At 42.2% G+C, this 13,380-nt stretch overlaps 1 protein-coding gene across 1 annotated transcript in view; it reads left to right on the plus strand.

Annotated features, from left to right (window-relative positions):
* The window catches only part of SPATS1 (spermatogenesis associated serine rich 1), a 54,059-nt gene extending 40,869 nt beyond the window's left edge, over nt 1–13,190 (plus strand). The window contains 6 exon segments of the mRNA XM_033145333.1: nt 585–717; nt 818–933; nt 3,168–3,329; nt 6,118–6,244; nt 8,397–8,459; nt 12,497–13,190. Coding sequence (XP_033001224.1) covers nt 585–717; nt 818–933; nt 3,168–3,329; nt 6,118–6,244; nt 8,397–8,459; nt 12,497–12,641 — 746 coding nt within the window. The 3' untranslated portion in view covers nt 12,642–13,190.
* The last annotated feature ends 190 nt before the right edge of the window (nt 13,191–13,380 follow it).

A 13,380-nucleotide genomic window follows, 5' to 3' on the forward strand; every position in this document is an offset into this window, starting at 1 on the left:
TACAACCTGGCTAATAAGTTAGGGGTGCAGGTGGCGCTGTTATCTAACCCACTGAGCCCCTTGGGCTTGCTGATCAGAAGGTCGGCAATTTCAATCCCTGCAACGGAGTGAGCTCCTGTTGTTCTGTCCCAGCTTCTGCCAACCTAGCAGTTTGAAAGCGCACCACTGCGAGTAGATAAACAGGTACTGCTCTGGCGGGAAAGTAAACGGCGTTTCCGTGTGCTGCTCCGGTTTGTCAGAAATGGCTTAGTCATGTTGGCCACATGACCCGGAAGCTGTACGCCGGCTCCCTCGGCCAGTAAAGCGAGATGAGCGCCACAACCCCAGAGTCAGACATGACTGGACCTAATGGTCAGGGGTCCCTTTACCTTACCTTTAGCTGTCTCCCTGTACAGGGAAACACGTAGCAATTGGTCAAGGCAGGGCAAAAGAGTTGTAGTCTTGTATGTTTCCACAAAAGGGTGTTTTCTTCCTGCAAGTATAATACCAGGGTCCTGCAAAGTCAGAAGTGTTTTTTATTTATTTGCCACGTGTCTAGGCATCTTCAGCTGACTTCAGTTTATTTATTGCTACTTGCCTTCCAGAACTAAGCAACACAACAAGAAAATCCACTGAGCCCCAGAAACAAGACGCAATATTGACATCCCTCCAGCACGATGGCAGTCAAGAAAATCCAGATCCATCCTGTAAGCCCTCCCAAGAAGCAGAGCCTTCTGGGTAGGTTCCAGATGCATAATATTCAGCCAGTATTGGTTTATTCTGGTGACTAATAAGTAAGTGACCCTTTTCTTCCATTTTGTTTTTGTCAGGCATGATCCTTCTCAAAATTCCTCTTCAGCCTTCCTAAGCCTTCCAGTGAACCTCCACCTGAAACAAATCTGGTAAAAGAAAGCGACCAATTTGTGGAGGTCCAACTGCAGAAGACGTCCTCTCGTGAGTAAAGCTGAAGAACTAGTCCCACGAAATGCTGGCAGTTTGCATGGAGGTCTCTGCCAAGGTCTCCAGACATAAAGCCACCCCAGTGTGCACAGCGGTCCAAGCAGCTCACACGGAAATGACTCCCAGATGGCACTGTGACACCCTCCCTCTCCATGGCTGCTCCTCTGTGGCATTACAGGGGCCTTGACTGCAGTCCTAGCAGGCTGGAATGGCAAAAACATTTGTCACCAGCTTCCTCCAGCATCTTGTGGAAGCCAAAACAAAGGAGGCAACATGACCTGTTGGGGGCAGCATTACAATGCTGGCCTGTGTCAAGGTGGCCTGTGTGGGAAATTGCTGATGATTTGGGGTCCTCGATTCCACGTCTCCCCCTCCCAGAGAATTTATTCCTAGTCTACATTTTATTTGTTTCAGAAAATGTATACACCGCTTGATTGTAAGAAACCTCAAAGTGTTTCTTTGTTCAGACAATAACATCGATAAAAAACCACAACCATAGGCTACTTAAGGCCAAATCCAAATAACTTTCTTGTACTAGCCACTGGCCATGACAAATCGGATTTGACCTTAAAGCCATACACAAGTTAAAATGCTCAACAAATGAAAGCTACCTCAACTTTCTGAAAACAATGATGTTTTTAGCAGGAGACAAAACGAGTACAGCAAACTCCCTCAACAGGCAGGGAGTTCCAGAGTGCAGCTGCTGAGTTCTTACAAATGCGGAACAGGTGTCACCTGGCACCTGTTTTAGGGCCAATTCCGCCAATCAAAGTGGCTGAGGGGGCACATGTAGAGTAAGGGGATCTCAAAGCTACACTGCTCCTCTCTGGACTTGGTCCTATAAGACCGTGGTCCCAATTCCCATGCCCTGGAACAAGTCCAGGAGGAAAGCCACCTTCCTGAAAATGATATACAGGTGGTACCTAACACCATGTTAATTGGCAAAGATGTATAAATCAGCATCAAATGTCTGTTGGAAATGTAAAGAAGGTTTGTTTTCTCACATGTGGTGGACATGTGAAGTGGCTAAAGACGTTTGGGAGATGATCTATAATGAGATAAAAAAGATACTTAAGCTAACTCTCCCAAAATACAGAGGCCTTTTTATTAGGGATAACTGGAACAGATGTCGCTCCAAAACAGGTAAATCTATTTCTTTATGCAATAACGGCACTACAAATATTGTATGCACAAAAATGACATGAAGAGGTGCTACCTGCTAGAGAAGAATGGCAGCTGAATTTGACAGAATATGTAGAACTGGCAAGTTTGACTTGTTAAATTAGAGATAAAAAGAGACAGACTTTAAGGAGGACTGGAAAATGTTTGTAGATTATTTAAAAGCTCATTCAATCAATTTTATTGTTTATAGCCAAAGGCCTTTACAATGGATGACAGAGAATAAAAGGAAACTTTCATCTAAAATCGTACAACGCAACCTGTAACAATTTACAACATTAAAACTTAAGATTGGAGTGCATTCACATAGCTGGAATGGAACTTCTTGGCTGCCAGCACAAATCTGGCCACGCGGTGTGCAATAGAGATGTTTATCTGCTAGGAGTTCAACGGGCACTTCCTGTGCAGATTGACCTGGAAGCCAATTAAGAATCGGTGATATAAATTTCCGTCTGGGCGTTGTGTACAGGGGGCAAATCAGCAGAGAGGTTGTGATGTCCTCTACCTCATGGCAGCCATGTATACATTTGTGATAGATTCCTTAAAAGCTCCATGAAAACATGATAAAACACAAGTAGGATTTGGGAAAGGACAGCAGTGCAAAGTCCAGCCGTACTTTGGTTCTCGAACAGAATGCATTCTGGAGTCTCCTTGCGCAGCTTCTGATTGGCTACAGGAGCATCCTGCAGCCAATCGGAAGCCACAGAAGTCACGCCGGATGTTCGGCTTCCAAAATCATTCGAAAACCAGAACACTCACTTCCGGGTTTGACAGTTTGGGAGCTGATTTGTTCGGGAGCAAGGCGTTTGAGATCCAAGGTACGACTGTATGATGGAGGGATTTTTTGGGAAGAAGTGAAGGCTTAGAATAATTATAATATGCAGCAGGAGTTGGAATTTTGGGGGAACCATGGAGGGATGGAGGGCTAGGTTGTAGGCTGAATGACTGAATGTTAAATTTGAAATGTTGTTGAATTATTCTTTATATTTCAAATTACTATAAAAAGAAAGAAAGCTCAGTCATTATTACAATTTCTCTCTCTTCTTTAGGAGATAATGAGAATTCAGACACAGAATGGACATTTTATCCAAGTTCCTTTGGTCACACTTATTACACGGGGAAAAAGTGTTTCTTTGAGGGTGTACATCTCAGAAGCAAAACCACAACAACTGAAAGGACAGTGGAAATGTGCTTTGGAAAGAAGAAATATGGTAACACCACAGAAACCTCTTTTAATTCTTTCTCTTAATATCTTAAAGTTTTGAGCTACCAAAACTATGAGGTTCAGTTCTCATGTTTTCATACACATTTTCCAAGGTGTAACCAGCCACATGTGAGCAGGGGCATAGTAAGGGGGGGGCGCCCCGGGTTCCATAATGGAGGGAGTGACAATTATCAAGGAACAATTTGTTTTGGAAAAAATTTTTTTATTAAAAAATTTTTTTTTAAATGCCTGCTCCGAAGGTCTTACCTTACTATACTAGGGATTATATAGCTATATATGAAATTTCATGCATATCGGTTAATATCTTGACCCTCCTCCACCAAAATAGCTGTTCACTTGGCTGTTTTCCTATGTCATGAAGGCTGAAATTTCAGTTCAGAGAACACTTACTGTTCCCAACCCTAACCCTGTGGAAAGCCATCTAATTAGACTTTAATTTGATTTTGAGATGTGTTTAGGAGGTAATTTAATTATTGTTTGATTTTATACCATTGTTATGTATCTGATGTTAGCCACCCTGAGCCCGACTTCAGCCAGGGAGGGTGGGATATAAATAAAAGTTTTTATTATTATTACTTGTTATTTATTCCTTTGTAAGAAAATATGAAATAACGTAAAACCATTTTTGTGGGGGGGGGGATAATCAATGGGGGGGTTGACAAGAAATTTTCTGCACCGGTACCACCTGACCTTCCCATGCCTGGGGGGGGGACAATTTTTTTTTTGCCCCCCCCTGGTTCCAATTTACCTTGCTACGCCCCTGCATGTGAGTTTTGTCTCCTTTTCATTTTTCCAAGTATAGTTCACTTAACTTTTTTCAGGCCCAAAACTGCACTGAGGTTAAGTCTCTGTGAGCCACAGCTGAAAGTGGGGATGTCAAAGTGTATGTGCCCCAAATTTGCTATTTTAAAAAAAGGAGGAATGATGGGAGGGGTGTCACAAAACATTTTGGCATCACCAAATTGCATCGGGGCCCCACAAGAGTGGTCTGTAAATATAGATAGATAATATAAAACAATTCAAACAGTACCACTTGGGGGCTCCTTAGGAAGCCACAAAGCTGGCTGGCATTACAGTGTGTGCGTGCGGGGTGTGGGGTGTGTGTGTGCGTGCCATAAGTAATATATGGTATATAACCTCTGGCGTCACAGTATCGCAATGGGAGACATGTGGGAACAAATAGTTTAAAACTTTTTAGTGATTTTTAAATGGGGCTGGAGGTGAACACCCACCCACACCCATTTGACAGCATATTGTCACCGCTGTGGATCCATTGGATAAGTTGACACTTGTTAGAATAAAGCAACCTTCAAATGAGAAATGTTGATGGTTCAGGGGCCGCAACCTCTCTTAGGGGACTGGGTGCCACCTTCAAGCCCTTAGTTAGATAATTATCATTTCCCCCCATATCTATAGCCTTCAAGGCTCTCAAAATCTGTTGCTCTTTTAACATTGTTTTTTGTTTATTCATGTTATTTTAAATTTTGCTTTCAGTTGTGTGAGGTGCTTTATACTCCGTGAAAATGGAGGTATAGATATGTGAATTAAATACAGCAAATGCTTTGGGTTGAATATTTTTGTGATCCAGAAGGTGGGCCTGAAATGTTTACTTTTTTGCTAGTTCCCTGTTATTCATTGCCCTGATTGGTTGCAGATCCAATGCCACCAAGGTATCAAAGACCACTAAGAGATCACGTGAGAGCAACCCTGTGCCCCCCCCGACCCTCTCCTAAAGAACGGCATCATGCATCATGGGTCAGAATTGTAGCATTTCAAGAGTGTGACTGTGGACTCATCTACACAGCTGCAAATAAAACATTTAAAGTGCAATATACAAATGTGACACTAGATAGCAACAGAGACCTATGCCCAATTCAATGTATTTTTCAAAACGTTTAAAAAAAAAAAATTCACAGTGTTTTCTATATTTGTGTAGATTTCACCATAATTTGGTACTGCAGATGCTTCTATTTAAAATTTAAGAAAGTGGTTTTAGGTTTACAGTGGCATTTGTTGTTTAGTCGTCTTAGTCATGTTCGGCTCTCCGTGAACCCCATGAACCAGAGCATGCCTTGGAAACTCTCACTTTCTTCTCAAAGCTTCTCCTTTTTTATGCCCTTGGAGTTTTCTTGGCAGGGATACTGGAGTGGCTTGCCAGTTCCTTCTCCAGGTGTATCACATTTAGTCTAAACTCTCGGCTATGACCTGTCCGTCTTGGGTGGCCCTGCACGGCACAGCTCATAGCTTCTTGGAGTGATCCAGGAAGGGGTTATAGTGGCATAAAGGTAAAGGGTAAAGGGAACCCTGACCATTAGGTCCAGTCGTGTCCGACTCTGGGGTTGTGGCGCTCATCTCACTTTACTGGCCGAGGGAGCCGGCGTACAGCTTCCGGGTCATGTGACCAGCATGACTAAGCCGCTTCTGGCGAACCAGAGCAGAGCACAGAAACACTGTTTACTTTCCCGCTGAAGTGGTACCTATTTATCTTCTTGCACTTTGACGTGCTTTCGAACTGCTAGGTTGGCGGGAGCTGGGACTGAGCAACAGGAGCTCACTCCGTTGCGTGGATTCGAACCGCCAACCTGCTGATCGGCAAGACCTAGGCTCTGGTTTAACCCACAGCACCACCCGCATCCCTATAGTGGCATACATAGCTTTAAATTAATGTTATCTATGTGCATGACTCAAATGGATCTTTTTCTACTGTCAAATGGCAGAAACTAAACTTTTGACCCCAGTGTCCTATCTAGTTGTGTTTTTGTTTGTCATCACAGTGACTGAAGATGCCTCCAGAAATGGTATTCCATTGGTGACACTGGGAGACCACCCGTATGCCTATCCAGAACAAAGCAAAGACTTCCACAAATTGGGACCAACCGTGCCTCCAGTGAATTTTGGGAGGCAAGTTCCACACTCAACCCTATGATGGCTGATGATAACAGTGATCATCACATTCCACATTTAAAGTGACACAATTAAGCAATAAATCTCTCTAAACAATATACAGTCGTACCTTGGTTCTCAAATGCCTTGTGACTCGAATGCTTTGGCTCCTGAACGCCGCAAACCCGGAAGTGAGTGTTCCAGTTTGCTAATGTTCTTTGGAAGCCGAACATCCGACGCAGATTCCGATTGAGTGCAGGAAGCTCCTGCAGCTAATCGGAAGCTGCGCTTTGGTTTTTGAACGTTTCCAGATGTCAAACAGACTTCCATTCGACAACCAAGGTACGTCCGTATACACTTTAATAAAAAGTGAATCATATACAAAACTACGAATGCAATAAGATACAGCACCTGAGTCCAACATGACTGAAATATTGATCTCAATGAAATGACATAATTCTAAGATTCCTGATTGTTCCTTGGCTGCTGCATCCCTTCCTGTCCCGCACATGGTGATGTACAGGGTCAGGTGTGCATTTGCAGCCCAAATTGGGACCCATGCCAGCTCTAATTAGGGCTGCAGGATGGAGGTTCCCCACCTTGATCTAGACTTTCTTCAAGTCTCTCCCCTTTGGTACTACTGTTTCACCATCCTTTTTGTTTAGGCAAATACCTGTATCTGTATCTTCCACCTTGGAAAACACAGTGCTTGTTTTTCATGCCAACCTTTTATACACAGCCTCAGCCACAGAGCAGGCGAGAGGTCCCTGGAGTGCAACACCATCCCATATCCTACTTTATGACTAACATCCCTATTAAGGCCCAAGCTATTGTTTTGAATCCTTTATTTTAGACCCTGTTCAGCATAGCAAAGGTTTCATTTCAAAAATGTATAGCTTAATGTTAGATGCTAATGCACAAGTCTTTCATAAGCTTAAGATTACAATGGGAAGGGGAACTTGGAGAGGAAATTACAGCTTGATAGTGGAATAAAATATTGTCAGACTGGTCCTGTAAATCTTTGTCTTCCCAAAGGAGACACACAGATCTGTCTTTACATTGTTTAACTCAGATTCTTGCCATCAGCACGACAGTTGTCTTACGGGCATTAACTCATGTCTTTTGTGTCCCTGTTGGCCATCAACAGGACCAGTGCTAGGGTTTCTTGCGCCCTAGGTGAGACCACCTTCCGCCCCCCGCCAAAGCCTGCTTTAGCGGGGGCCGGGGGGTGGTGTAGGGGGCAAGCAGCACCTCTCTGCTACAGCGGAGAAGCTGCTGCTCGCCCATCCCTCCCCCCCGCCCAAGCCTGGCCAGCGCCTCCTCCATTATCTGTTTTTGATAATGATAATGCAGCTGCTGGCTGCTGGATTGTTCATCTCACAACATTGAGAAAATGCTGCAGAACTAATATGGGGTGGGGGGAGAGACAAAAACTGCAAGGTGGCAATGGAATGTATCACATACCATCTCAAAGGAGGTAAGAGGCCAGTTTGAAGTGGATTTATTGTATGATGCCATGGTTTCATTTTATTAACTAATTGATTTTACTAAAGGAACGGGCAAAGACAAAACAGTCCCACCACATTATAAATTTCATTGGCAAAAAATTGAAACTGTTACTGTGACTTGCAGATATCTCCTAAGCATATTTTTGATGGTCCTTTTACAAAAGACAGACAGGACACCCGTGCATGACAACGCCCGTGAAAAGAAAGGAGTATTAAGAAGCTAGAGATTTTGTGATAATGACGTTTGATGTGGCTGCTGGCATTTATGCTATTGTTTCGCTATTTTCAATAGAGATTTCTAAAAAACAATCTGCAGTCTATCTAAGTACATATATTGTGAGAAATATTTGACGTCTATGGTGACCTGAATGTGACTTTCTGGAACCAAAGCAAAAAGCCATAGATTTAAATAGAGAAATTTCCAAACTTGTAGAAGCTCAGAGGCAATTTTTACAAGTGAACTCATTTTATTGCCAAGAAAAAATAAATCCATATATCTTCTATAGTCTTGAACAAGAAATGTGGGTTCTATTATTGAAAGAACTTGCACCTCATAGCAACTGCATAAGGATTTTGCACATGCAATATCAAAACAAATCAAATCAATATCAATGATGTGACTGTTCCCTAAGTACAAATGGCTTTTCTTTTCTTTTTAATAGTTCCAAGTATATAAAGCAGTCAGATACATTTATTCCTCTGCAGCACTTGCCAGGAGTTCCTTGGTAGGTATCTAGTATTTCATTTAATAATTTGCCATTGTATGCTTTTATTGTTTTATGCTTTAAAACAAACAAAGTAATCCTACCTTTGGAGAAAAGGGAAAGATATGCCAATTTCAGTTCTCTCTGCTTCTCATTTTTCAGTCAGCGCTTTGTGTTAATTTAGCCTAATAAACACAGTTTCATATGCAGTTTCAACTAATATACACATTTTTGCAAGCAATTTCTCCTAATACAATGCATGGGTTGGTTGGATAATTGCAAAATTTGGATAAGTGCAAAATTTGCATAATGACTGAGTTTTGGCTCTCATTGAAAAGTGTGAATTCAGTAGATTCACCTTTAAATGCAAACCTTAGCCTCTCCGTCCCTAGCTAGAGAGCGGCAAGGGAAATTGATATGCCACTGTCCTGGTTCAGATGTTCATCTGTAGAACTAAGTCACAGAGCATCCAGATTATGCTTTCAGGGGCTTTTGGTGAAGCACTTAAGAGTCACTTGCAACTCTAGTAAAGAGATTTTTTAAGAGCTTATTTTAAGCATGACACGAAGAGGTCAAGCCAGCTGTTAAACTTGCAACGAAAAACTGAGGAAGTAACCATTTACTTTTGTATATGTGATTCAGTTGGTGATTTATTATATCTTGAGGTCCAACTAACAAATAAAGGAAATTAGCAAAGTATTAAAAGGAAGTATTCAATATAACTAAAACAAAAAACGAGCGTATTAAAACCTAGTACAGTATTCAACAGCCAGATATAAGGACCAGCAATTGCAGTCCCAGTCGCAGTGTCCCCCCCCCCCGCTCTCATTCGAAGGCAAAGTGTGGAGTACAGACTCAGGCAGACAGCGACCTGGAATTCAAATGGCCACAACTGGATTGATTACATGTGTTGGTGGCTCTTAGGCTCAGGCATTGGGTATATTTCAGCAGACGGAGTTGGATATGGGTGCCCTAGAGTGACTTTGGGTAGCATGCATGTGGCCCCTCATCTAATACACCAACCATGCGATAAGCTCAGTAGGCTACCAGTACTTTGCTTCACAGCGCCTCCGGCAGCAGGATGCCAGGGCCCTCTAGGATTCTTCATGCAAGATGAAGGCCTTTCTTGTAGGAAATGATGTAAACCAGCCTTATTTGTTGTAAAATACTTGTGTTAATCACACACACACACACCTGACACACTAACAACAGTAACTTTTTGTTAGGCTATTTTGTTTCATGTGAAATGGCCTTAGAAAACACTTCTCCAATCCTGAAACAGCTGGAATAGAATAGAATAGAATACAATCTGACCTTGGAGTTAGGAGGTTTTATAAATTTATAGTGTAAAAGAGAGGAGGGTATATTTCATTGTTCTACTTCCTTGATTTTAGTTTCCAATTCTTTTAGTTTCCATTGTGCAAGCTAGAAAACTGTAGCTTTACCTCCCTCCTGTGGTGGCTAAAGCCCTTTGCAGCTTATAGCGAGAATATAAAAGGGACTTATATAAAGAGGCATTTAAAATATGCAATCCTTTTTTTTTGCCTAAAACTCCCTTTGATTGACTTGAATATACAGTGGATTTCTCCTTTGATTGACAGATCATGTTGGAGATGAGCACAAAAATGTTAGTGCAAGATCATTTGCATTTTTGAAACCTTTAACTCTGCTGTGCTGCACAAATGCCTCTTGCACAGGCCTCATGAAATCCTCTCTACATTTACTTAGGGTTATATGGATGTGCCTCAGGTGGTTCCAAAATTCATTCCCACTTCCAGCTGGTATTTCCAATCTGCTGCAGTTTTATTTTTTACAAGTCTGTCTTCTGTTTTGTTGTCTGATATATGGAGTTTTAAAAATCGTATATTATAAACTACAATACATGCATATAGCTCAGTCATCAAGAGATACTTGCAAATAAATCAGTTTTCCTGTGTGCTCCCTTGCACAGTTAATGAATTTCCAAAGAGGTAGCCCTGATAGTCTTTTGCAGCAAAAACAACAGTTCCCCAGTCCTTTGAGGTCTGATTGCTCAGCCTGGGGTGCTTTGGGAGGAAGCGTGGGATGTAAATTGATAACAACAACAACAAAAACAACAACAACAACAACAACCCTCCTCCTCCTCCTATGCTCTTCCTCCAAAAAGACCTTCTCCATACTAATTAAGGCACCCAAAAGCAGAATCCTAACTTGCTCAGAAGCAAATCCTACTGAATTCAATATGAGTCTGGTTAAGACTCATTGCAGCCCAAGTCATCAGTTCAGACACTAAAATATACTATTGATACAACCTGCGGACTTGGATATTCATTTTGCAGATTTATTAAATGAGGAACTCTGAGGTAGAATAAGTGCTGAATAAGTGGCAAGCATTGTATTTTCACCAGGAGAGACCATGCAATAGGGCCAAGAGATTCTAGAGGAGTTACTGCGTCTTAGGATGTTGTGGCTCTCAAAGGGTCTGCCGCTTCTTGGTCTGCCTCTCTTTATGGGAGCTACTTTTGGTAGCACTAATGATAGTATAGCAACAAACAGTAAATTGTAGATTAACTACAGTTTCTGTGAACATCCAGATTTTGTGCATAGCAACTATTATCACCTGCGGAAATTCTGTTTGTGCTGCTGTGCACCTGCCTCTGCCATTTGTGAAGCAGCAACTTGTCCTGACCCACAACATGCATTCTTCCTTCATTTTCCTGAATTCCTGATTCTTGTTTCTATAAGCTTTGTTCTACTGTTTCACTAGCTTTGTGTTGTATTTTTGACTTTTGACCTTTTACTTGTATCTTTCCTCAGTCAATTTACGATATCTTAGTGCCTTGTGGCCAAAGTCATTTTGAAGGAACTGAACAGTTCTTCCTCAACCTCATCAGGGAATGCCTGTAGCTCAGAAGGAGCCAACTTTTTCTCTTTCTGCAGTCTGACTGCTAATGGATCTACTGTATTGCCCTATTGGATCCCAAGAGAACTGGTGGAACACTAGGACCTATAGCAGGCTTCTTTTGGGGCATTTCATAGAATCATAGAGTTGGAAGAGACCACAAGGGCCATCCAGTCCAACCCCCTGCCAAGCAGGAAACACCATCAAAGCATTCCTGACAGATGGCTGTCAAGCCTCCGCTTAAAGACCTCCAAAGAAGGAGACTCCATTTGACCAAGTTTAATAGCTCCTAGTGATTCTGTTACCATCTCAGCCGAGGCATTATATCTGCAAATATCAGGTTACTTCCTTTGCTCAGGCTTTGTTGGGATTGAGCACCACTGACTTTCCAGTTGAGAGGAACTGATGATGTAAACATGAAGCAGTGAAGGTTGATCAGTTGTACTGGCAACATTGCCTTTTTTATCATAGTGGGAGGACAGCAAATATTCCAGTCATTCTGCTTCTGCCCCCAAATAATCCATATCTGTGGGTAATTCTAATAATGGATTGAACTTATTTTCAAGCAACATTTGCCACTCTTTGGCATTGTCCTCTTTCTTTAGTCCTCCTTGCTTTTCACCCATGGGGAATTGGTCACTTCTGGGCTATCTCCGTAGAGTCAGGGCAGCAGATTCTTTCAAAGATCCAGATTGTCTGACATCATTTTTCCAGGTGGAAAAAAAATTAAGTACCTTCCCTGTTTGGTGGAATACCCTGGGCTCTTGCTCCCCTTGCAGAGATCTGAAGCTTCAAACCACATGCAAAAAGCAACAGGTCTGTAGCTCTTGCCCTTCAGATTCCACCAAAAGCCCTGCCTTTGACATGAGGGGAAGGGAGGGGACAAAGAGCCTCAAGGAGCTTAGGCAGCAGTCCCAGGTGAAAAGCATGCCTAAAGTAGAACCAGCGACGACATTTCTCTAATACTGTTATTCTGAGTAGACAAAGCACAAATTTCTGAGCTTGTAATGCCTGTCTGCTTTTTGAGGTGAGTTTTATGAGTCACCTACATGTGTATTTACATGCCAAGGAGCATGAACTTTGGGTGCACAGCTTTGAATTCACTCTGTTGTGGCAGTGAAACTCTACAATTAATTTGTGTGTTTTTCATCCTCCCCATTGTGGCCTCCCTCTCTAGCACCCCTTTCCGTGTAAAGGAGAAGCAGCAAGAATTAGAAAGGGAAAAAATGGAAGTGAAACGCCTAGACATTTGGAAGCCCGCTCCATCTCTGCTGCAGGCTTTGTTTACAACTGGACCGACCAAATGATCAACTTTTCAATAAATTTAGAAGCAAATGCAGCTTCTGGTTGCATGTCATAAGGTCCCTGGGAATATACCTGCTAACAATTTACTGTCTTAGATAGAACATTTGTCATTATTTGTAGAAGCTGCTTATGCCCAGGTACAGGTTTCTTTAAAAATGAAATTAGATGTTAGCCATTTTAGTATAAATCACGTTACTTCCTTGAAACTATTAGTCTGCATTCACAAATGAAAATAATACACTTTACGCTTGCTCAGTGGTACTCTCATCTATTCAAAGTTAATATGTTCTGAGGCTGAATCTAGACATTAAATTAGATGCCAACGGTTTGCATAGCAGATTTGCATACAACTCTTGTACGGAAAGTGGGCATGGAACAGAGAATTTAGAGTTGGAAGGAACTTGGATATCATCTCATTCTCTTCTGATAATTTCAGCCAAGGATTTTCAGGCACTTGTGATGTGATATCCTCTTATGGTCATTCTAGGCAGTGGTTGCTAAGCTGAGAAGCTGCAGAGATCCAAGCACTATGAGACTCTTCAATAAATGCATACAATTAAAAACCAGAGCCTTAGTCATTTCATACAGTTATTAAGGAAAGTAAGTGACAACTCCATCCAACACCCACCCTTCCCAGAATGCCTGAGAGGGGGGTCCCTGCTGCGTTGAAAGAGGCAGCGATGCAGCAGCTCCTAAAGAAACTGGCTGTGGACCTGTTTGGACCGGAGCAACTATTGAGCAGCTACAAATACCCAC

This window comes from Lacerta agilis, chromosome 3 (genome assembly GCF_009819535.1).
Source record: "Lacerta agilis isolate rLacAgi1 chromosome 3, rLacAgi1.pri, whole genome shotgun sequence".
In the NCBI taxonomy this organism is placed as follows: domain Eukaryota; kingdom Metazoa; phylum Chordata; class Lepidosauria; order Squamata; family Lacertidae; genus Lacerta; species Lacerta agilis.